The sequence below is a fragment of the Saimiri boliviensis genome, chromosome 10 (genome assembly GCF_048565385.1).
Source record: "Saimiri boliviensis isolate mSaiBol1 chromosome 10, mSaiBol1.pri, whole genome shotgun sequence".
NCBI lineage: Eukaryota > Metazoa > Chordata > Mammalia > Primates > Cebidae > Saimiri > Saimiri boliviensis.
The window spans coordinates 71,314,112-71,338,420 of NC_133458.1; the positions used below are offsets into that span (position 1 = coordinate 71,314,112).

The 24,309-nt window shown below is 39.7% G+C and overlaps 1 protein-coding gene across 3 annotated transcripts in view; it reads left to right on the forward strand.

Moving 5' to 3' along the window:
- ASB4 (ankyrin repeat and SOCS box containing 4) overlaps nt 1–24,309 on the forward strand; it is a 58,752-nt gene that overhangs the window by 26,096 nt on the left and 8,347 nt on the right. For all 3 annotated transcript variants that reach the window (XM_074379470.1, XM_003921225.4, XM_074379471.1), the window contains exon 3: nt 20,166–20,656. In XM_074379470.1, the coding sequence (XP_074235571.1) occupies nt 20,166–20,656 (491 nt within the window). The remainder of the gene's footprint in view (nt 1–20,165; nt 20,657–24,309) is intronic.

The following is a 24,309-nucleotide window of genomic DNA, read 5'->3' on the forward strand; positions in this document are numbered from 1 at the left end:
ACGCCGCATTTCCAGACGAACTCTTATTGCCCACAGACCAGGAGATACCCAGGCAGAGGGGTCGCCAGCGTCTCAGTCCCAGCCGGTGCGGCTGTTTTGGCCCCTGTGGGGCTGATTCCGCCCGCGCGGCTGCTGTGACCGCGCCCTGTTGCTGCAGTTCTCCGTACAAAAGCCACTGGTCTGGGAGCCCTCTTAGCTGGCGAGCAGAGCCCTGAGACAACAGAGTTGCCCATTCATCTGAAATAGCGAGTCAGGCCAGGAGATTCCTAGGCAAAAAATCCACCAGGAGCCGGCGCCGCAGTTCGAGCCGACTCCGTGAGTTGCAGCACGGGAGATCCCGGCGCCTTTTCAACAAGCGACCGGAACGCGGGGTCGTTCAACTTAAAAGAAAAGACTCTGAGTCAGGGAGCCAGGTGATCAGGCTCGGTTGGTCCCACCCCTCCACCCCCAACAACAACGAAAACAAAAACAGTAATTGGAAACCCTCTGGGTTGAGCCCTCCAAACCAAGCACAGCTGAACAGGGATGGTCCGGCTCCGTGGGGGAGGGGCTTCCGCCATTACTGAGACTCTCCACCACTACGGAGGCAGGCTGCCGTTGCCGAGGCAACCTGCCACAACAGAGAGAGTCCACCATAACAGAGGCGGGGCCACCGTTGCCGAAACAGTTCTAACTACGCCCATATAAAAAGGACTGCAGGGAAGAGCTCAGGGCAGCTGGGCGGAGCCCACAGCAGCTCAGCAAAGCCCCTGCAGGCAGGCAATGGCTAGGCGTGCTGCTAGCTGGGCGGGCCCGACCTGAAAGAAAAATCAAAAAAGGCAGTAGTGCAACGGAAACTCATAAAGCTCCAACTCCCTGGGACAGAGACAGACAACAGGTGGATAAACCCACAAAAATGGGAAGAAACCAGCGCAAAAAGGATGAAAACTCCCGAAATCAGAACACCTCTCCTCCTAAAAGGGATCACAACTCCTCACCAGCAAGGGAACCAGACCGGATGGAGAAGGAGGATGAAGAAATGACAGAATCAGACTTCAGAAGGTGGGTAGTAAGAAACTACAATGAGCTAAAAGAACATGTTCTAACCCAACGCAAAGAAAATAGGAACCTTGAAAAAAGATTGGACGAACTGCTGACGAGAATGGACAGCATAGAGAGGAGTATAAGTGAATTGATGGAGCTGAAAAACCCAACACGAGAACTTCGTGAAGCATGCACAAGCTTCAACAGCCGAATTGACCAAGCAGAAGAAAGGATATCAGAGGTCGAAGATCAACTCAATGAAATAAAAAGAGAAGGCAAGAACAGGGAAAAAAGCACAAAAAGGAATGAACAAAATCTTCAAGAAATGTGGGACTATGTGAAAAGACCTAATCTACGTCTGATAGGTGTACCTGAATGTGATGAAGAGAATGAATCCAAGCTGGAAAATACTCTTCAGGATATTATCCAGGAAAACTTCCCCAACCTAGCAAGGCAGACCAATATTCAAATCCAGGAAATACAGAGAACACCACAAAGATATTCCTCAAGAAGAGCAACCCCAAGGCACATAATCGTCAGATTCACCAGGGTTGAAATGAAAGAGAACATGCTAAGGGCAGCCAGAGAGAAAGGTCGGGTTACCCACAAAGGGAAGCCCATTAGACTCACAGCAGATCTCTCAGCAGAAACCCTACAAGCCAGAAGAGATTGGGGGCCAATATTCAACATCCTTAAAGAAAAGAACTTTCAACCCAGAATCTCCTATCCAGCCAAACTAAGCTTCATAAGTGAAGGAAAAATAAAATCCTTTGTGAACAAGCAAGCACTCAGAGATTTCATCACCACCAAACCTGCTCTACAAGAACTCCTGAAAGAGGCTCTACACATATAAAGGAACAACCAGTACCAGCCACTCCAAAAACACACCAAATGGTAAAAGAGCATCAACACAATCAAGAATCTGCATCAACTAACCAACAAAACAGCCAGGTAGCATCAAAATGACAGTATCAAATTCACACATAACAATACTATCCCTAAGTGTCAATGGACTAAATGCCCCAATCAAAAGACACAGACTGGCAAATTGGATAAAAAGCCAAAACCCATCAGTGTGCTGTATCCAGGAAACCCATCTTACATGCAAGGATACACAAAGGCTCAAAATAAAGGGATGGAGGAAGATCTACCAAGCATATGGAGAGCAAAAAAAGGCAGGAGTTGCAATTCTCATCTCTGATAAAATAGACTTTAAAGCAACAAAGATCAAAAGAGACAAAGAAGGACATTACATAATGGTAAAAGGATCACTGCAACAAGAAGAGCTAACGATCCTAAATATATACGCACCCAATACAGGAGCACCCAGATACATAAGGCAAGTTCTTAATGACTTACAAAGAGACTTAGACTCCCACACAATAATAGTGGGAGACTTTAACACCCCATTGTCAATATTAGACAGATCATCCAGACAGAAAATCAACAAGGATATCCAGGACCTGAATACAGACCTGGAACAAGCAAACCTAATAGACATTTACAGAACTCTCCACCCCAAATCCACAGAATATACATTCTTCTCAGCACCACATCACACCTACTCTAAAATTGACCACATAATTGGCAATAAATCACTCCTCAGCAAATGCAAAAGAACAGAAATCATAACAAACAGTCTCTCAGACCACAGTGCAATCGAGTTAGAACTCAGAATGCAGAAACTAACTCAGAACCGCACACCTTCATGGAAACTGAACAACTTGCTCTTGAATGTTGACTGGATAAACATGAAATGAAGGCAGAGATAAAGATGTTCTTCGAAACCAATGAGAACGAAGACACAACATACCAGAATCTCTGGGACACATTTAAAGCAGTCTCTAGAGGAAAATATATAGCAATGAGTGCCCACATGAGAAGAAAGGAGAGAGCTAAAATTGACACCCTATCATCAAAATTGAAAGAGCTAGAGGAGCAAGATCAAAAAAACTCAAAACCTAGCAGAAGACAGGAAATAACTAAGATCAGAGCAGAACTGAAGGAAATAGAGACACAAAAATCTCTTCAAAAAATCAATAAATCCAGGAGCTGGTTTTTTGAAAAGATCAACAAAATAGACCACTAGCCAGATTAATAAAAAAGAAAAGAGAGAATAACCAAATTGATGCAATAAAAAACGATAAAGGTGATATCACCACAGATTCCACAGAAATCCAAACCATCATCAGAGATTATTACAAACAACTCTATGCACATAAACTAGTAAACCTGGAAGAAATGGATAAATTCCTGGACACCTGCATCCTCCCAAGCCTAAACCTGGAAGAAGCTGAAACCCTGAATAGACCAATAACATGGTCTGAAGTCGAGGCAGCAATAAAGAGCCTACCACCCAAAAAAAGCCCAGGTCCAGATGGGTTCACAGCTGAATTCTACCAGACATACAAAGAGGAGCTGATACCATTCCTTCTGAAACTATTCCAGACAATCCAAAAGGAGGGAATTCTTCCCAAATCATTTTACGAGACAAACATCATCCTGATACCAAAACCCGGCAGAGACTCAACAAGAAAAGAAAATTTCAGGCCAATATCCATGATGAACATAGATGCAAAAATCTTCAATAAAATACTGGCAAACCGATTGCAACAGCATATCAAAAAGCTCATCCACCATGATCAAGTAGGATTCATCCCGGGGATGCAAGGCTGGTTCAACATACGCAAGTCCATAAACGTAATTCACCACATAAACAGAACCAAAGACAAAAACCACATGATTATCTCAATTGATGCAGAGAAGGCTTTTGACAAAATTCAACAACACTTTATGCTAAAAACCCTCAATAAACTAGGTATTGACGGAACGTATCTCAAAACAATAAAAGCTATTTACGACAAACCAACAGCCAATATCATACTGAATGGGCAAAAACTGGAAGCATTCCCTTTGAAATCTGGCACTAGACAAGGGTGCCCTCTCTCACCACTCCTATTCAATATAGTTCTGGAAGTTCTAGCCAGAGCAATCAGGCAAGAAAAAGAAATAAAGGGTATCCAAATTGGAAAGGAGGAAATCAAATTGTCTCTATTTGCAGATGACATGATTGTATATCTGGAAGACCCCATCATCTCAGCCCAAAGTCTCCTGAAACTGATAAACAACTTCAGCAAAGTCTCAGGATACAAAATCAACGTGCAAAAATCACAAGCATTCCTATACACCAGTAATAGACTTCAAGAGAGCCAAATCAAGAACGAACTGCCATTCACAATTGCTACAAAGAGAATAAAGTACCTAGGAATACAACTAACAAGGAACGTAAAGGACCTCTTCAAGGAGAACTACAAGCCATTGCTCAACAAAATAAGAGAGGATACAAACAGATGGAGAAACATTCCATGTTCATGGTTAGGAAGAATCAACATCTTGAAAATGGCCATACTGCCCAAAGTAATCTACAGATTCAACGCTATTCCCATCAAGCTACCAATGACCTTCTTCACAGAACTGGAAAAAAACACCTTAAACTTCATATGGAACCAAAAGAGAGCCCGCATAGCCAAGTCAATTCTAAGCAAAAAGAACAAAGCAGGAGGCATCACACTACCGGACTTCAAACTATACTACAAGGCTAGAGTAATCAAAACAGCATGGTACTGGTACCAAAACAGAGATATAGACCAATGTAACAGAACAGAGGTCTCAGAGGAAATACAACATACCCACAACCATCTGATCTTCGACAAACCTGACAAAAACAAGCAATGGGGAAAGGACTCCCTGTTTAATAAATGGTGTTGGGAAAACTGGCTAGCCATGTGCAGAAAGCAGAAACAGGACCCCTTCCTGACACCTTACACCAAAATTAACTCCAGATGGATTAAAGACTTAAACATCAGACCTAATACCATGAAAACCTTAGAAGAAAATCTAGGCAAAACCATTTAGGACATCGGTGTAGGCAAGGACTTCATGACCAAAACGCCAAAAGCAATGGCAACAAAAGCCAAAATAGACAAAAGGGACCTAATCAAACTCCACAGCTTCTGCACGGCAAAAGAAACAGTCAGTAGAGTGAATCGGCAACCAACAGAATGGGAAAAAATTTTTGCAGTCTACCCATCTGACAAGGGGCTGATATCCAGAATTTACAAAGAACTAAAGCAGATCTACAAGAAAAAAACAAACAAGCCCATTCAAAAATGGGCGAAGGATATGAACAGACACTTTACAAAAGAAGACATACAGGAGGCCAACAAACATATGAAAAAATGCTCATCATCACTGGTCATCAGAGAAATGCAAATCAAAACCACATTGAGATACCATCTCACACCAATTAGAATGGCGATCATTAAAAAATCGGGAAACAACAGATGCTGGAGAGGATGTGGAGAAATAGGAACACTTTTACACTGTTGGTGGGAATGTAAATTAATTCAACCATTGTGGAAGACAGTGTGGCGATTCCTCAAGGACCTAAAAATAGAAATCCCATTTGACCCAGCAATCCCATTACTGGGTATATATCCAAAGGATTATAAATCATTCTACTACAAGGACACGTGCACACGAATGTTCATTGCAGCACTGTTTACAATAGCAAAGACCTGGAACCAACCCAAATGCCCAACAATGATAGACTGGATAGGGAAAATGTGGTACATATACACCATGGAATATTACGCAGCCATCAAAAACGATGAGTTCACGTCCTTTGTAGGGACATGGATGAACCTGGAAACCATCATTCTCAGCAAACTGACACAAGAGCAGAAAATCAAACACCGTATATTCTCACTCATAGGTGGGTGTTGAACAATGAGAACACATGGACACAGGGAGGGGAGCACTACACACTGGGGTCCATTGGGGGGAAATGGGGGAGGGGCGGGGGGGTGGGGAGGTGGGAAGAGATAGCATGGGGAGAAATGACAGATACAGGTGAGGGGATGGAAGGCAGCAAACCACACTGCCAAGTGTGTACCTATGCAACAATCTTGCATGTTCATCACATGTACCCCAAAACCTAAAATGCAATAAAAAAAGAAAGAAAAACTTACCAAAAAAGCTTTTTAGCAATAGCTATGTAAACTAAATATATGAACAAACTATAAACCAAAGAATGGTGAAATTTCTATTAATTACATCATAAAAGGGAGTGGATTCAGATGTCTCTCTTTTATTTATTTTTTATTTTTTTATTTTTTTGAGACAGAGTCTCACTCTGTTGCCTAGGCTGGAGTGCAGTGGCACGATGTCAGCTCACTACAACCTCCACCTCCAGGGTACATGAGAGTCCTCTGCCTCAGCCTCCTGAGTAGCTGAAGTTACAGGCGCGTGCCACCAGGCCTGGCTAATTTTTTGCACTTTAGTAGAGATGGGGTTTCACCATGTTGGTCAGGATGGTCTCGATCTCTGGTCTCCCAATGTGCTGGGATTACAGGTGTGAACCACTGCACCTGGCCTTGGATGTCCCTCTAAAACAAAATGGACAGACAGCCCCCCAAGAGTTAGAGGAAGAGGTTGACTGACATGTTCAGTGTCTGGCTTCAGGGTACACAAGTTCTGCCTTCCCTTAACTTCATTATTCTGTATTCATTGAGAATACAACTCACAGTATGCAACCTGTCAGGCATTCAAAAAGATACTTTCAGATGATTAACCACTACCTGTCTTACCCATTTCTCAGTGATGAAGATGGTACAAAGAAGTGCAACCTGGAGTCCATTAAATACTCTGTCCCCAGCAAAGAGAGAGCCTTACCCTTCAGTGCAGGGGAGGATAATTCTGAAATGGCCTTTCTGCAAGAAGCAGACAAAAATTGTGAAGGCTTTTGCTTAATCCCACCCAAAGTGTGAAGGGGACATGGCCTCTATGAGACCTAAGGAGATGATGGGCTGAGATAAAGGCAGAAATGCAAAGGGATCTGGGGAGAAAACTTTCCTCTTCCATTCACCTAAGGGGCTGTTCTAAACCTTTATGTAGCCATAGCTCTAGTTTCACCAGCTGGTGACATAGACAGTATCACACCTAGGTACCCCTGTGTTTAAAAACTGTGGTCTGCCACATACTGTGTTAGCAAGGAATCTTTCTTCAAGGTGCTCCTTCCTGATATGAATCCCCAGTAGAGACCACCTCTATCCAAGCAATTGTTCTTTCTTTTCTTTTTTTCTTTTTCTTCTTTTTTTTTTTTAAGACAGAGTCTCACTCTGTTGCCAGGCTGGAATGCAGCGGTGCAATCTCGGCTCACTGCAACCTCCACATTCTGGGTTCAAGCCATTCTCCTGCTCCAGCCTCCTGAGTAGGTGGGACTACAGGTATGTGCCACCATGCTAAGCTGATTTTTGTATTTTTAGTAGAGATGGGGTTTCACCATGTTGACCAGTATGGTCTCAATCTCTTGACCTCTTGATCCACCCGCCTTGGCCTCCCACAGTGCTGGGATTACAGGCGTGAGTCACCCTCCAGTCGCAATTGTTCTTTCTGTAAGCCACTGGTTGTAGAGTAAACCCTGGTGTTCCCCCTGAGCTAAGGGACTCCTTACTTACTATCAAAGATGTTGGCTGCTCCAGAGATGGGCATCATCACCCTTGCTTTTGCTGCTGTTGCTGCCACTCAAAAAGGGAGACCCACTGTGGCTTGATGAATTCCTTCTCAAACAATCGGCTTCTGATAACCCAATGCCCGTTGGTACCATTCTCCTTCATACCATGTCATCTCCCTATTTCACGCCAGTCCTGCCTCCATTAGCCAGGGCCTTTTACCTCTACCCTATGGCTGGTCTGGTCCAGGCCTCCTCTTGCCTTTGAGTCCAGAATAGACAGAATTTTGTCCCTGACTGGAGGAAGAAGTTCTTATCAATTTGTCCAAACTTGTACTCTTAAAAAAAAAATCAATCTTCTTTAGGATTAACCTCTTTTTCAGTTGAATGATAATAGCAGCATTCATTTCCTTCAATGAAAACACCTTTCCAACCATAAGATATGTTCTGATTTTATGAGCCCAAAAAGATTAGTGCAAAATAATACAGTAATGGTACATTTTCCAAAGTCTGAGTTATTCAGTCTTATCTATGGTTACTTTGTTAAATTTTAATCAATGGTTTTTCAGAATTAAAAAGATAAAAAATAAAATAAATACAGGGTGACTGAGTTCAGTGTCTGCATCTTGGTTGTTCTCCAATAGCACATCTAGAAGGATATCTTTTCTTTAGGGTTGAGTAAATTAAAAATAAACAAAATGATAAATAAACATGGGTTCGATGAAAAAAAATGTGTCTCCCAAGGGATGAGAAGCAATATTCTGTGGAGTTGGCAGACAAGCTTTGATATGAAAAAGATTTGCTTCAGGAGACAAGGGAAATAGTTTGTGATATTTGCTTTCTGTTTTTGATATGGCTTAAAAAAATGCAAGTAGCTGTTAAAGAAGAACAAACTTGTTATGAGAGCAGACCAAGTATCAAATGGTTTGGTTTAATAAGCATTTGTAAAGCCGAGTAGTTTTCTATTCTTTTACTGGTCTTTCTTCAGTCTTATTTGCTAGATCAGTTACTCTTTTCTATTTTTAAATGTTGCATGCCCCAGGATTCTGTCTAAGGGGCCCTTTTCTCCATCTGAACTCAAACCTGGGTGATCTCATCTGCTCCTATGACTTCAAATGTCATTAAATGGTGCTCACTTTCAGCTTGTATCTCTGGTTTGAGTCTCTTCCATGAACTCCAGACTCATCTATCCAGCCATATATAATCTGTCTCCACTGGATGTTTAGTTATCATCTCAAGCTTTCCATGTCCAGAATGAAAGTGTTTTCTATCCCTGGGTTAATGATCATTTACATGGTTTGCTTAGAAATGTCTGTTTATATACTTTGTCCGTTTTTGAATAGGGCTATTTGGCTTTTTACTATTAAGTGGTACAAGTTCTATTTGTGTGTGTGTTGTTACTGTTGGAGACAGGCTCTCACTCTGTTGCCCAGGCTGAGGTGCAGCAGGGCCATCATAGCTCAATGTAACCTCAAATTCCTGGGCTCAGGAAATCCTCCTGCCTCAGACTCCCCAAAATGCTGGGGCTATAGACATGAGCCACTGTGCCAGGCCTAGTTATAATAGTTCTTTATGTATTCTAGACACAAATCTTTTATCATGTATATGATCATAGAATTTGGGGAGTTGTCTGTTCACAGATAAATAGAAAATAGTAGTTTTCATTGCTCAAGGAAGTTATGCATAAGAAGAAGTGCAGGGAGCAAATGATGATACCCAGAGTGAAACAAAAATTTAGGGAGTGAGAAGAAAGGGAATCACAGAAAAATCATCACGGACTTTGTTTTCAGAGACGGAGAAGAAAGCACACTCAAAGAAACTGAAAAAATAAAGAATTTCAAGAAATGAGTCAATATCATTATATGTAGTAGAAATGTGGGTAACTAGAAGGTTGAAAAATGTAGACAATAAATTACAGGCCACTGGTGACCTTTGTCAGAGCAGTTCCAGTGGAGTGTGGGGACAGAGGCAGGGTTTGATGACTGAGGAGTGTGTGGGTGGTGAGACAGAGGGTGCAGAAAACAGAGATCACACTTTCAAGAGTTCAGACAAAAAGCTATAAAAAGAACTTGGAGGATAGCTAAAAGGGAGAAACCAGTTGCAAAAGCCTAAGTATGCTTACAAAATGAAGACAAAGAATCCATGGGAATGGAAATGTTGGATAAATAATACAAAGAAATTACTTGTGGAGGCCGGGCGCGGTGGCTCACGCCTGTAATCCCAGCACTTTGGGAGGCTGAGGCGGGTGGATCACGAGGTCAAGAGACAGAGATTATCCTGGTCAACATGGTGAAACCCCGTCTCTACTAAAAATACAAAAAAAAAAAAAAAAAAATCAGCTGGGCATGGTGGCACGTGCCTGTAATCCCAGCTACTCAGGAGGCTGAGGCAGGAGAATTGCCTGAACCCAGGAGGTGGAGATTGCGGTGAGCCGAGATTGCGCCATTGCACTCCAGCCTGGGTCACAAGAGTGAAACTCCATCTCAAAAAAAAAAAAGAAAGAAAGAAAGAAAGAAAAACAAATTACCTGTGGAGCAACATTCTGCTGCTGGGTGTATGATCAATTGCAAAGAAGGAGGTGTTGGTCTTAAACTGGAGGAGAGAGCCCACTTCCCCTAAGACGAAAGAGAGAAGGTAAAGCTAGATGCTGAATTAGTCAGCATTTTTTGTTCGCTTTTTACTGAAACCCACAGAAACTCAATTCAGCTATGGTAGAAATAACTAGTTTTCACTGATATCTAGTTCTTTTCCACTCCAGGCTTATGAAAGACCATACTTTCTAGTCCCCTTGAAGTTCAGCAGGCATATGTCTCTTCTAGCTAATGACATATGAACAAAAGAAATAAGAGTGGCTTCCAGACTCAGACAATGAAAAGTCCATGAGAGATTTTTAAAGCCTTCTCCTCCCCATAGTATTGTGATAGTGGGGCAAACCTTGGGTAGAGATGGTTTGAAGCCATAAGATCGAGGCAGCTTGGAGCCCTGAGAGATCAAATGGAAGCCCTTGATTCTGGATTGCCCCCGGAACTGCAGTGCACAATGTGACAGTGAAGAAACTGTTGCTCTAAGCCACTGAAATATGAGTGTTGTTACAACAGCATAATTAAGTTTATTCTGATTAAATCCTAGCCCAAAGAAAAAAAAATAGACTATATTGTCACTCAAGAAAGAGTTGAATAACCTAGCTAAGGGTAAGATAGAGATGAAACTGGGCAACTGGAACCACTAACTCAAACTGATTCCAACAAGGTGATGTATAAACCGTTAACAGTCCACTGCAGGAATGACCAACGAGATTTTTGATAATTGCAATAAAATTTGCCCCAGAAGGTTTAGGAATTGTGAGTGCAAGTGTGTTGGATGGACCAACCACAAAAGCTTAGCAAGATGATATCAGGACAGAGATCAACAGAAGACTTAAGCCAGACACCTGTGTCTTCAGGGAAAATGGGAGAGTTGCTGGAAGTTAGTAAGTTTGTAGATAAGACATAAAGAGTAATTTCCCTGGATATAAGTCTTAAAGGATGAAGTGCACAGGTGAGGAAGTAATGGTTCTTGTTGCTCTAGAAGAAGGTAGTTTTCAACCCCAGATTCTAGAGAATGTATCAGATAAATGGGAACTTAAGGGAAATGGTATTTCATTTAAGATTTCATTTGAGACAAGAATATGGAAGATACAGGAGAATATATTTCCTGCAGAATGTAGACTGAAAGGGCAATACTGAAACTAGGACAAAGCAGCCAACTGAAAATATACATTGGTGACAGTTCATAACATACTCGACACTGTACAAAATTGCATCCTTGACCAAGAAGCAGACTTGAGAAACAATTCCAGAACATGCAGCAAATGAAAAGCCCTGAATAGAATAAAAGGGATGTAATCTTTGAGTAATAGATATTTCTAAATAATTCGTACTGTAAAAAATAAGTGAGACAATATATGTAAAACTCTTGGTGAGTGCTCAAAAAATAGCAGACGCTATTAATATTTTCATAAAAGAATGCATGACAAATGTGCTGTTCTTTATCTGCACAGAAGCCTACGTATAACAGCCCAACAGGGTTTTGTACTGAGGCAGTTGCAGGTCAAGGTGATGAGACCAAGTATAAACTAACAAGAATCAAATATCTCAGATAAAAAACAATTAATGAGGATTCTAAACTTCTACCTGAAGCTAGTAAATGGAACCAAATTCCTTCTCAAATCCTTACTAATAAACCATGGTAATATTTTCTCCATGGTCTTTCTGACCTGTCTTAATACCTTTTCTAAGAAAAGTGTACTTTTTTAAGGTGAGGTTAAAAAGGCAGTCATTAGTTATTTATTGTGTTTTAAGTCATGTATTTGAGGACTGGACTTAAAAACTGTGAGAGGGGATTTCTTTTCATTGACTATAACTTACTTGATAATTGGTGGGTGGTGAATATTTTAAGCAAAAAGAGTTTTATGGTTTTCAATACATAAAGAAATGTTTCCTTTTTGAATATGATGAATGTTTCAAAACAGAGTGGGAGAAAAAATATCGTCATCTAAAAAATATTCCTTTGTTTGGAGATGAAATGGGTAGGTCCAATTTTTGGTAGAATTAATGAAAACATCTAAGCCCAGATAAACCTTTAATAAAATATTAAATTTTAGTGCTGGGCATTGTATTCAATGCTATGGTACATCCCTAGTGTCCCCCCAACAGGGCACATGTGTTCTGGCACGGTGGTGGGTACTGCACTTCAGGATCTTTAGGAAAGTTATGGATAAAAGGAGCAGAAACAAAATATGCCATTAACAGCTGTTCAGCTGGTCTCTCCTACTCTTCCAGCCAACTAAAAGACTGCACAAAGTGAAAACAATTAACCCTCTGTCTACAAACTCACATTTATTGGAAAGTATCCAAACAAGCTCAACTAGTGGGGGAGTATAAAAATAATTCTCTGTTGTTTCAGATCTGATAGAGGCTTGGCTAAAAATGCACCCATCAAAAGTAAATAAGCTGAGAGGGTATTCTGGAAATATAGTGACAGAATACAGATTATTGCCCATTCTTTTCCAATCCCTACTCCTACACCTTTATCTTAGAAGCTTGTTACTTAGCTTTTCATTTGCTTTTAATCTATCTGAAATTAAACACACACATTCCCACTCCCCACCACCCATTCTTACACACACATACTAGAGATGAAATCTGTGCTTTTACAATATTGTTAGTCTTCGGTTCCAATACATTTATTAATAGTTCATTATTTCTCCACTGCCACACCTGTCAGTACAGATGCTTTCTGCAGGTAGGTCTGTTTCTAGGCTTTACAGTCTATTTCATCATCAGGCTTTCTCTCCATGCATTAATACCACACTATTTTAATTACAGTTTGCTTTGATATTTGGTGGGGTAAGTACCCCTTATTACTGTCTTTTCTTTCCATTTTATTCTTTTTAAATTAAAAAAAAATTTCCTTCACATTCTTTTTACTTCTCTTTTCCAAAATTGATTTGCTCTGTTTGTTCTTCACTCTGTAAATTTTGTTGGGAAAAATGTTTGAATTGCATTGAATTTACAGATTAATTTTGAAAGAATTGCCATCTTTACACTTGAGTCTTTCTATGAACGTAGTACAAATTTCCATTTATTAGGTCTTTTGCCGTCAATAAAATTTTTATCATTTTCTTCATAGTTGATCTTTATATATTCTGAAAAATAAATAAAACCACAACCCAATGAAAAATGGGCAGAAGCTATGAAGAGACAAGTCTTACAAATGAGATTCTGTGGCCTGCAAACACATGAGGATACACTTTACTGGTAATCAAGGGAATGCAAATCAAAATACCATTTAATTGGCAACCCCAAAAAGTTTGAGAGTATGAAATGTTGGAAATGATTTTGAACCTTTAAATTCTACTGATGGACATATAAATTGATATATACACTGATGAATATAATTTAATATGGTTGAAAATGTTCATAGGTTACTCCCCAGTAATTCTATTTCTTCCTCTCAAGTAACTGTTGCACAATTTGAAAGATATTTACTATTGGGGAAAAGCTAAAACAAATTTACTATCCTTGGTAAAGGAATAGCTAAACTGTGGTTTATACAAGGTAATTCTGCTCAGCAGTTGAAATTCAAAAAACAGTTCTCCATTCAGACATATTGTGATGGATAAAAACAGGTTTAAAAAGTGAGATACAATGTATCTAGCCTTTCAAAACACAAAATAATAGTATATTTTTAAATGGATACACATGTCAATAGTAAAAAGGACAAAAATTTACCAAGCAATGACAAGCATCAATTTTAGAATTGTAGTTACCTCTATGGAGGGAAAAAAATGGGAGAGGAGAAGAAAGAAAAGGGCTAGGGTTTTAGGTAAAATTTTATCATAAAACAAAAGAAAACTAAAGCAAATATGACAATAATTAAATTCTGTCAAATATGGATATGGTACATAGGTATCAGTATTTTCTGGAATTTTCTCTTTGTTCGAATATTTCATAATTCATTAGAAAATCTTAGATTTGGTGCTGATGTAGTAATAGATATTTGGATGCAGTAACACAACAGAGATTTCTGTTTCATATATAAACATAAAAAAACTTTGAATTTTTAAATAACTATAGACAATTCTGGAGATGCAGCTATGGTATAAAATAAAGTGAGGCTGAACTTTGATTTATTCAGAACTTTACCAGTAATTTTTCTTATTTTGGAATACTATTCATGATGGCGATGTTTCTTATGGTATTTGAATTACAATATAAAACACCTGTGTTAGTTTGAATATGTAGCTGTTCAGATCCTACACATAGGTTCGAGCAGATCATATTTCATTATATCATTTAGGATAATCTTTTTTTAATATTAACATTTGAATCTTACTCTCCATCACTGTAATTTAACTATATTATTTGTAACAATCATAATTTTGCCTCTACAAATTAGCTAGGGCATTATGTTTATTTTAAAAAGATTATGTGTGAAGGTAGATGATGTTCTCTATGGCTCTCACTGCAGCACAGGAAGTGTCTGGAAGGGCTGGGAAGCACTGATCTGCGTTGATCCTCCCATTTAGTACCCATCTCTTTCCACACAAGGGCTCTTCGAGAAATCAAGACCATCAGGACAGGGAGGGGCCTCCATCTTCTCTGTTGAAATTCTTATCCTCTCTCTCTTCTTCATCCCATTCTCAGTTCACACAAACCAGGTTGCTTTTACCACAGATGAAATCCGAAAATTCCTTCTTTATCATGCAGAGAAAATTTAAAGTTTTACCTGTCTCATTTGCAAACTAGTTCTGGAGACCCTCTTGTATAAGTTAAAAGGTTCATGAAGGACCTTCTCCCATTCAAAGTCACTTCACTCCAGAAACAATGTACTCTGCCCACCTAGAATGAAAACTGCTACAAATTTTATATGGTATAGTTTATAGAAACATAAAACTTTTTAGAGAAACAGACTGTATGGAATGACTCCAAATGTCAATTCTTCTTAAATTGATGTGTACACCAAAATAAAATCCAGATGAATCAAATATTAACCTTTTTAACATTTATAAAAACGAGATAATAATAATAATTATTATTATTATTTTGGAGCCAGAGTTTTGCTCTTGTTGCCCAGGCTGGAGTGCAACGGCATGATATCTGCTCACCGCAACCTCCACCTCTCAGATTCAAGTGATTCTCATATTTCAGCCTCCCGAGTAGCTGAGATTATAGACATGCACCACCACGCCCAGCTATTTTTTTTTTTTTTTTTTTTTTTTTTTTTTTTTTTTTTGTATTTTTAGTAGAGACAGGGTTTCTCTATGTTGATCAGGCTGGTCTTGAACTCCCGACCTCGGGTGATCCACCTGCCTCAGCCTCCTAAAGTGCTGGGATTACAAGAGTAAGCTACCACGCCCGGCCTAGATTATAATTAATCTAGACTGTTATGCTACTTCTGAAAGGAGTAGGACATTCTGATACAAAGGAACAGACAAGAAAAACCTTGACACTCTAAAGTTAATATCACTGTATTTAGGAAAAATTAAAATAAACTGATTAAAATGTTTATAGCAACTGTGATAGCATAAGCTTATCTCTTCATGAAGAGCTCATAAAAAATACTAAGTACAATGATTTCACTTAATAAAGAGGCAATGAAATAAATCTGGACAATTAACTAAAAAATAAGTATCACTAGTTAATAATTACAGAGAAAGTGTCTAAACTGTAATAAATGAATTTGGATTTTAAAAAATAAAACTTTTTTTGCTACCAAACTAGTAATAATTTCTATTTAAATGTGTAATATACTAGTTAGTGAAATAACTAGTCTTGTGTATCATAGGTATATATATATATATGACTTTTGGTAATTATTCATAAAGACTCAACATAGTTCAAATATTTCAGCTTAATAATTCTATTTTGGGGGAATTTATTCTAAGGAAAAATCTTAAAACTTACACACAAAATTATTAATTGTAGTACTAGTTTTAAGATCAAAATTTTGGAAAAAGTCAGCACAGTAGGGTCAACTTACTCTAAGGACTATGTAGTTATTTTTAAATTATGTTTGAAATGACTATATAACAACATGGAAATGCTTATGAGAGTAATATAAAAGCCCTGTTGGTCAATAAAAGTATTAACGTGTCCAACTTAATTGGTAATAGGAAATCATTCAAATGCAATGAGATATCACTCTGCACCCACCAAACTGGCTAAAATTAAATAGAAAATGCCAGTGTTGATAAGGATGTAGTACCATGAGAAACCCTCACACATAGCTTATCAGAATGTAAGCTGATACAATTGCTTATTTGACAGTACCTAATGAAGTTGAAGATATGCATACCTAGTGACCCAGCAATTTCACACATAGATATAGAGCCCAGAGAAACCCCTGCACGTGAGCACCAGAGTACAAGGATGTGCAAGAATGCCCATGGCATCAGTGATTGGGATAGCCTGACACTGGCAATGCCCATCTCTAGTTGAATGGATAAGTTGTGGATTACTCATGCTAAAAGACAGACATAATAAAATGAACACATGAGAGCTAAACAGCACAGGATAGATTATTTTCACCAACACAATGTTGAGTGAAAGAAGTAAGTCAAAATAATTTGTGTTTATGATTCCATTTATTCAAAGTTCAAAAATAAATGAAATGCAGCTATCTTGTTTAGCTGTTATAAAAAAAAAGCAGTTAAACTGAAAAGAAATGCAAAGATCTGATTAAGATAACAGTTACCTCTGGTACGATGGAGGAGCTGTGAGGCAGAAGATTCTAGGAAAATGGAAGGATTTTCTGGGTCTAAGAGTGTCTGATTTCATGACCAAGGCTGTGATTAGATGGTGATGGCTTTGCAATAATTTAAAAAACTGTACATATATATATGAATTGTGCGTGCTCCCCTCCCCGACAAAAATACGTTCAAGCTCTAATCTCCAATACCTCAGCAAGTGAATTTATTTGGAAATAGGGTTGCTGGAGATATAATTACTTAAGTTATGTTAAAATCATACTAGAGTAAGATTGTTCCCTGTTGCAGTATGACTGGTGTTCTTATGAGAAGATGACCATGTGGAGACATAAATGAGACAGCCAAGTATAATGGGGTCCCCAGACACCCTCCGACCAGCCTGCACACTGGGAGAATGGGGTGGAGCTGTGGAAGTTCCTGCCATTTGCAGCAGGGAGCAAGCCTGGCCTCTCCTGTTCCTGGGTGGTAACCTGGGATTCAGTCTGTGAAATGCGGGCCTGTTAACAGAAACCCCTCTCACTTTGCTGAGAGTCTTTTCCTTTTTGTCCAATAAATTCCATAATCCCTCAACCTTCAAAGTGTCTGAGTGCCTAAATTATCCTGGTCATATGACAAGAACCCGGATTTTCCAACAACACAGAGACACAGAGAGAATGCCATGCGAAGCTGGCAGCAGACACTGGAGTGATGGTTCTACAAGCCAAGGACTACCAGCCATCACCAGAAGGTAGGAGAGTGATACCAAGCAGATTCTCCTCCAAAGCCTTTGGAAGAAACCAACCCTTGACACTTTAGTTTTGGACTTCTAGTCTCCAGAGGTGTGGGAGAATAAATTGCTGTTGTTTTAAGCTATCCAGTGTGTGGTATTTTGTTACAGCAGCTCCAGGAAATGAATACATTGTATTTTCACATTAAAATATATTTCAAAGTTCCCAAGAATGTATGTTTCTGGTCTCAAAAACTTATTGAATAAATCACTAAATCTAAAATAAAAAAGTAATCAAATTATCCTACTTTACCGATTCCCTGGAAAAGTTACACTGAAGACACAATTCAAGGATAAAAATAAGAAGCTCCTATTCAGAAAAGGAAACCATGTAGCATATCTAGTTGTACCAAGAGGTCAAAGATCAATTGTAAATGAAAAAAATAAAGGATGTGGTTTGTTCCAAGTTGGACTATAAGAATTTCATCCTGACCCTTTGATCCTCTTCTTTACTGGAAATTCTCCAGCGTCTGAAGTGACCCTGCGTATAGCTTCTGGGAAGACATTCTCATTCATTCCATTTCACTCCAGAACAAAGAAGAGCTGACCTGAAAGAAGACCTGACCCAGAACTTCTCTAGGGCAGAATACTGATGAACACAGATGGCTCCGTGAGAGACCATCTTGGTTACAATTCTGCTTTCTACAAGTTAGGAATACAGTTTCAGGGTTCACAGAGCAGTGTGCTCTTGGGTACCTCCCTTGGGGACTAATTTTATATAGGATATTGAGCATGCTTGTAGGAGTTTTGCCTTTCTCAAAAATGTTCCGTATGATCAGGAGATGCCATAAGTAAGGGCATAAGGGAACAATACATGATGAATGATTTTTTTTAAGCTCACAAAATGCAATGTTATTTTTCTACTACTTTCTGGTTTTCATATAGCAAAAGAGAACAAAGTACAGAGAAGTTTTCCTTCAGAAAAGTAGTATGAGGTAGAATAGAACAGTAATAAGGAATTTTGAAGCCATACTGTCTGTTTTCAAATCTTGATTCACAATGAGGAACGGGTCCCAGGTGGGAGAGAGCCCCAGGTGGGAAAGAACAATGAACAGTTGTTCTGAGAAATGGGGAATCACAAACAATGACCTCTTCCTGGCACAATGACCTTGCTCTGTGGGCCCAATGACCTCCTTCGGTACAGCAGCTCCCTCCAGCACAACCCTATAAAGCTTCTCTCCAATCCCACCCCACGTCTACGAAGTCCCTTCTCTTCTGATCTGCCTGTTGCAACCTTGCAACATATTTTCATACTTTCTCTAATACATCTGCCTTTCTTTATCTACAACTGTCTTGGTAAATTCCTTTACCACCTGTGACACCTCCAGCTTGTTATAGCTGTGACAACAAGCTGGGTGTACTTTTGGCCAATAATTAACCTCTCTAAGTACAAGTTTCTTCATCTGTAAAATTAGGATAAAAACTGCACCTACTTCAAAGGGTTGCTGGGAAGAGTCAATGAGGCACTATATGAAAAGCATTTAGCCAAGAATGTTGCATATGGATAAGTGCTTAGTAAATGCAAGTTACGAGCATAATAATAATAATAAAGTCTCTACAGATTTATACTTGAAGTAGCTATTAAAAATTGCAGTAGAATTAATATTAGTGTTGGCCCTGGAAGGGTCATTTTGTTCACTCCATTAAATTAGGAGAGAAGGAAAATTTCTGATTCTTTAGTTGACCACTCTCACACTTAACATTTCCTATTAGGAAAATAAAATTCACTTAAATTTTCTAGTCTGTTAAATAAGTGGGTTGGATTAAGTAATTTTAAGGAGCTTTCCAAGCACACAAAAAACTTTCTATTTCTAGCATCCTTTGTCAACCATAAATTAAACATTTTGCAGTCTCTGAATCATTTTCTCTAAGAGAGTATTTCTATTATACCAGCTTCTACCCCTTTCAGTGAAAAATACGTTCCTTAGGCTAGTTTGGTGACTAAAGTTGTGTGTGTGTGTGTGTGTGTGTGTGTGTGTGTGTGCATGTATGCATGTGTGTGGTAGTGGTGGTGGTGTGTTCCAAGAAAGTCTCACAGAGGAACTTTAGTCTGTACTGTACTGTAGTTTAGTCTGTACTGTAATTTCAGCCAAAGGTATGGGCAATTTCCATACCACTAAAGTCTACTTGTATCAATCTTTTAGGTTTACCTGCTATGAAAGAGAAGAAAGTATTATTTTGTGGAATATTCAAAACAGTTGATTTTTAGAGTCAAAGGCTGTAATATACCTTTTGCTTTTAATGTTATTAGCAAACACTGTTATATTGATAAAAGCGATTTAATGTATATAGATGCATAAATCTCTTGGTATTTCCAAATCAGTCTGGTAGTAAGAAGCGAAATTCAGCAAGGTTCCAGCCTTCTGGCACGAATCCTTCCTTCTCCTCCCCTGGGTACCTTTGCCAGTTACGCAGGAGATGGCGCTGTTGCTTCAGGGGAATAGCTTCCATGCGGCCCAGAATTGGAACCTGGGGGCAAAGGGGTTGAGAGGTGGGGATAATACATGGCAGTCAGAAGCTAAAAGAGAAGCAGTGAGAAAAGTCTTGTTTTGTGAACTTTAGGAATAATGACAAAATATGTTTAAATAGTTGTCTTCCACAATTTCCCTTTAAAGGGGCGAATGTGAACATGAAGACCAACAACCAAGATGAGGAGACGCCCTTGCACACGGCTGCCCACTTCGGCCTCTCGGAGCTGGTGGCCTTCTACGTGGAGCACGGGGCCGTAGTGGACAGCGTGAACGCCCACATGGAGACGCCCCTGGCCATCGCCGCCTACTGGGCCCTCCGCTTTAAGGAGCAGGAGTACAGCACCGAGCACCACCTCGTCTGCCGCATGTTGCTCGACTACAAAGCCGAGGTCAATGCCCGGGATGACGACTTTAAATCTCCCCTCCACAAGGCAGCCTGGAACTGTGACCACGTGCTCATGCACATGATGCTGGAAGCTGGCGCCGAAGCCAATCTCATGGATATCAACGGCTGTGCTGCCATCCAGTACGTGCTGAAGGTCACCTCCGTGCGCCCTGCCGCGCAGCCTGAGATCTGCTACCAGCTCCTGTTGAACCACGGGGCTGCCCGAATATACCCTCCACAGTTCCACAAGGTGAGGCTGTGCCCAGTGGGCAGCATGTTGAGGAAGACCCAAATGCAGCCCTGTCTGAACTCTCCAAGTCACTCAAGCTTGCTTGAGGCTTGAGTCCTAACTACCACTGTTTACATACCTAACCCTAGCTGTCTCGCCGTCTCATCCTAGTCTGTTTGAAATCAGGTGTGAGAGCTAGAATGAGAACAAGAGTAGCAGAGACTTTTTTATGCCTTATATGAACACCAATGCACTAGTGGCTTCCTGGGGGACTGAGGTAAGTCTGCCAGAAAGGCGAATAGTGTTAGACAGACATATACTTACCATCGTTTAAACAGAATGACTGATCTAAAGGTGACTCCACCTGCTTTGGAATTAGCTTGTAGCCATGAAAGGGCCACCCGATTTTCCAGTTTAATGAAAGCTAACATTTATTAAGTACTAAAAATTATATTTATTATGTATAATGAAAAAGCACACTGTTATAAGCACTTTGTATCTCTTCACTGAAGTCTTAACAACAATCCTACAAAGTATATATTATTGTTATTGTCCATATTCTACAGAGGAGGAAGCTGAGGCACAGTTAAGTAAGTTAGGTAACTTAACCTGAGCGCCTACAGGGCCAGTGCCTGCATCCAACCTTGGATACTGTAGTTCCAGCATTTATTCTTACAATATCACACTGAACGGTTTCTCTTAACAACATTGATAATCTCAAACAGGCTGGTAGGGGCCAGTTGCTACCAGTATTGATAGGAACAAGACATGGGTCCTGTCCTCAAGAAGCTTAGAATCTAGCAGATGAGGCAAACAAATTAAGGGTGAATTTTAATATGCTGTGGCAAAGGATAAGGTAAAAGAATGATTGAGTGCTACAGAAACATGGAAGAGACTGAATTTTGCATACGTTTATTGATGGTAATTACTTTGAAGGCCAAAATGCATTTTACCCTAAAATAAATCAAATAGTACCATACCTAGGATTCCCCCTTACTCTAAAAATTTAATTAACAAGAAGCAGAAGAGTTCGAAGTATACAACAGCTGACTAATGTAGGGCCACAGATAGCAAATTAACAGATTTTTTCCTGAATTCACAGCTTAAGTCCTACCTCTTACCTGGGTAAAATGTCAGGGACTCGTCTGAAGTTCTTCAGTATGAAGGTTAGTTAGAAAAAAAAAGTTCTATTAAGGAATTTAAGGGTGGTGCATTCAGTCACGGCAAATTCAAGATGGAGAAACGAGAGAACTTTCAAATGAGGATTCGATGGGTTCAGCAACTCCTGTGATCTCAGTAAGGAATTTTCCCTTGGTAATCAGTATGTTATTGGAAGATTATATCTTTTTTAAAAAAAATTATGTATAAATCTCAGAATGTCCTGAACTTTCTAAAAGTTTCTTAGAGAACACCAAGTGATTAAGATGAGAAATAGAATGAGAATAATGTTACAATAACTGTCCTGAGTTGAGCTCTAAATAGGTTTTATACAGACTACTTGGTTTTATTTTTATAATAGACCCTGAAGTAGGCACTGGCATCATTCTCATTTGAAAGGCAATTAAGCGCAAGATAATAGGGTTAAGATATTTTCATAAAGTCACACAGAGTAAGCGTCAAGTTCACTCATTTGTTTATTTAACAAATATTTACTAAACATCTCCAAAGTGCCAGGCACTCTTCTGTTTGCTAAAGGTAGAGCAATGAACTGAAGGCCTTCATGAAAGATACTTTCTAGTGGGAGACAGAAAACAGACAAAACAACAGGAAAATAAATATACTCTGATATGTTAGGTGCTATGGAGAAAAAGCAGGGCAAAAAAAAAAAATGAGAATGCCAGATTATGGGTGCTACTTTAAGTTGATTAGAAAAAATAAGGATGTGGAGGAACAAGCCATGCAAATACTTGTTGGGAAGGCGGGAAGAGCATTCACGGCCTAAGGAAAAGCAGGTGCGAGGGTCCTGAGGTAGAAGAGGGCTAAGCATGTTTGAAGGAGAGCAAGGAAGCCACAGTGGCTGAAGAGGGGTGAGCAAGAGGAAGGTAAGTCCAAGAGGTATATATGTAAGTTGTTTGCAGACCATATATATGGCCTTGTAAGCTGAGGGAATGTTCTTGGTGTTTTGCTCTGCATAACAGAGGAAGTCACTGAAAGATTTTGAGTTGGGAAAAATAAAAGTCTGATTTATATTCTAAAATGATCCTTTTGACTGCCTTTCAGAGAATAACTCTGAGTTGGGGGCAGGCAAAGTTGCAACGATTTAGATAAGAGATTAGGGTAGCTTAGACTCACAGTGGAAATAGTGAGGGTGGTAAGAAACATGGACTTTGGGGTTAGACAAACTTAGATTCTGCCACTTACCTAAGAGTGTGACTAAATGAACTGCTGAAAGTTCCTGGGCCTCAGTTTCTTCCCCTGCTAATGCGTATACCCTGAATGTATGCCTTGACAATAATATGCAGACTCAGTTCTTCCCCAGAAGGAAGTTAACCTACTCATAGCACATCACAAATATACTCAAAGCACAGAGGATGGTGGCAAACATTTCTTTTCTTTTTCTCTTGGACACTTTCAGTCCTTGCAGAGTCTCTTTCCCAGTTCCTCACTTCACTCTCATCCTGCATCTATAAACATCTCTCCCTTGGTCTACGTCCATCTTCTTTTCTTATATACATCCCTCTAAGAGCTGGTCATTCTTCACAGTGTAACATCTAGAAGACAAAAAGAAATCTACCTCTGTAATACAGCTCACTTCACAAAGTATAATTTTCTGCCTATTGACGTTCAAAGACTATTTTCCTTCCAGAGAAAAGGATGGACAGGGACACAGGGCATGAAGGTGCCAGGAAACATACTCTATCACTTTTTCCGTGAATAGTGATAGCCTTCTTGTAAGGTTGTTTTGATAATTAAATGAGATAGTATTTGAGAAGTGGTTAGCACAGTGCCATGGGCATGGCAACCATTAAACAAATGATGGCTATGACTATTATTATCCTTACCCCTCCGTTGAGCAGGAGAATTGATGCTCCTGGGCCTGCTTTACTATAGCGGTCTTCCCAGCCAGGAGAGACAGTATATGTGTGAATCCCTGCCCAGAGACTAAATGTTGAGTTGTATTCTGAAAATTGCTGTGGAATACAGTAGAGGCATTCAATCCGAGTGTTTTCTTTTCTCCTCCTCTCAACACATGCTCTTGGTCCAGCGTAGGCATCTCTGCTGCTTGATCTTCTTGGTGGCTCCATCATCCTATAAAGTAGACATACAATTGTGTGTTCCAACCAACTTTATCCACGGTTAGCATTTTCCTATTCAGTTGTTTTGCTCCTTTGAGTCCCTGTACTTAGGCTGTATGCTAAAGAGATTTAGGATAGAGTTGGCTACTGGTAGATGGCTGGTATTACAAACATTTTTGTTGCTACTCAACAGACTGTGTAGGAGAGCTGGCCTGCTTCCAAAGGAAAAGTAAAGGAAAACTATATAATTTATTATGCAGATGCCACAAAGTGATTTAAAACAACTACTCCACAGACCGACATTCCAAAGAGAAAGTCATCTTTATGACAAATAAATGACTGACTCATTTATCCAGAAGATAAAGTGATTCGTTCTTGTGTAGATGGGGAATTCAGTTTCCTTATTTACAAGGAACAAGGTCAGAACTGAAGATGCTT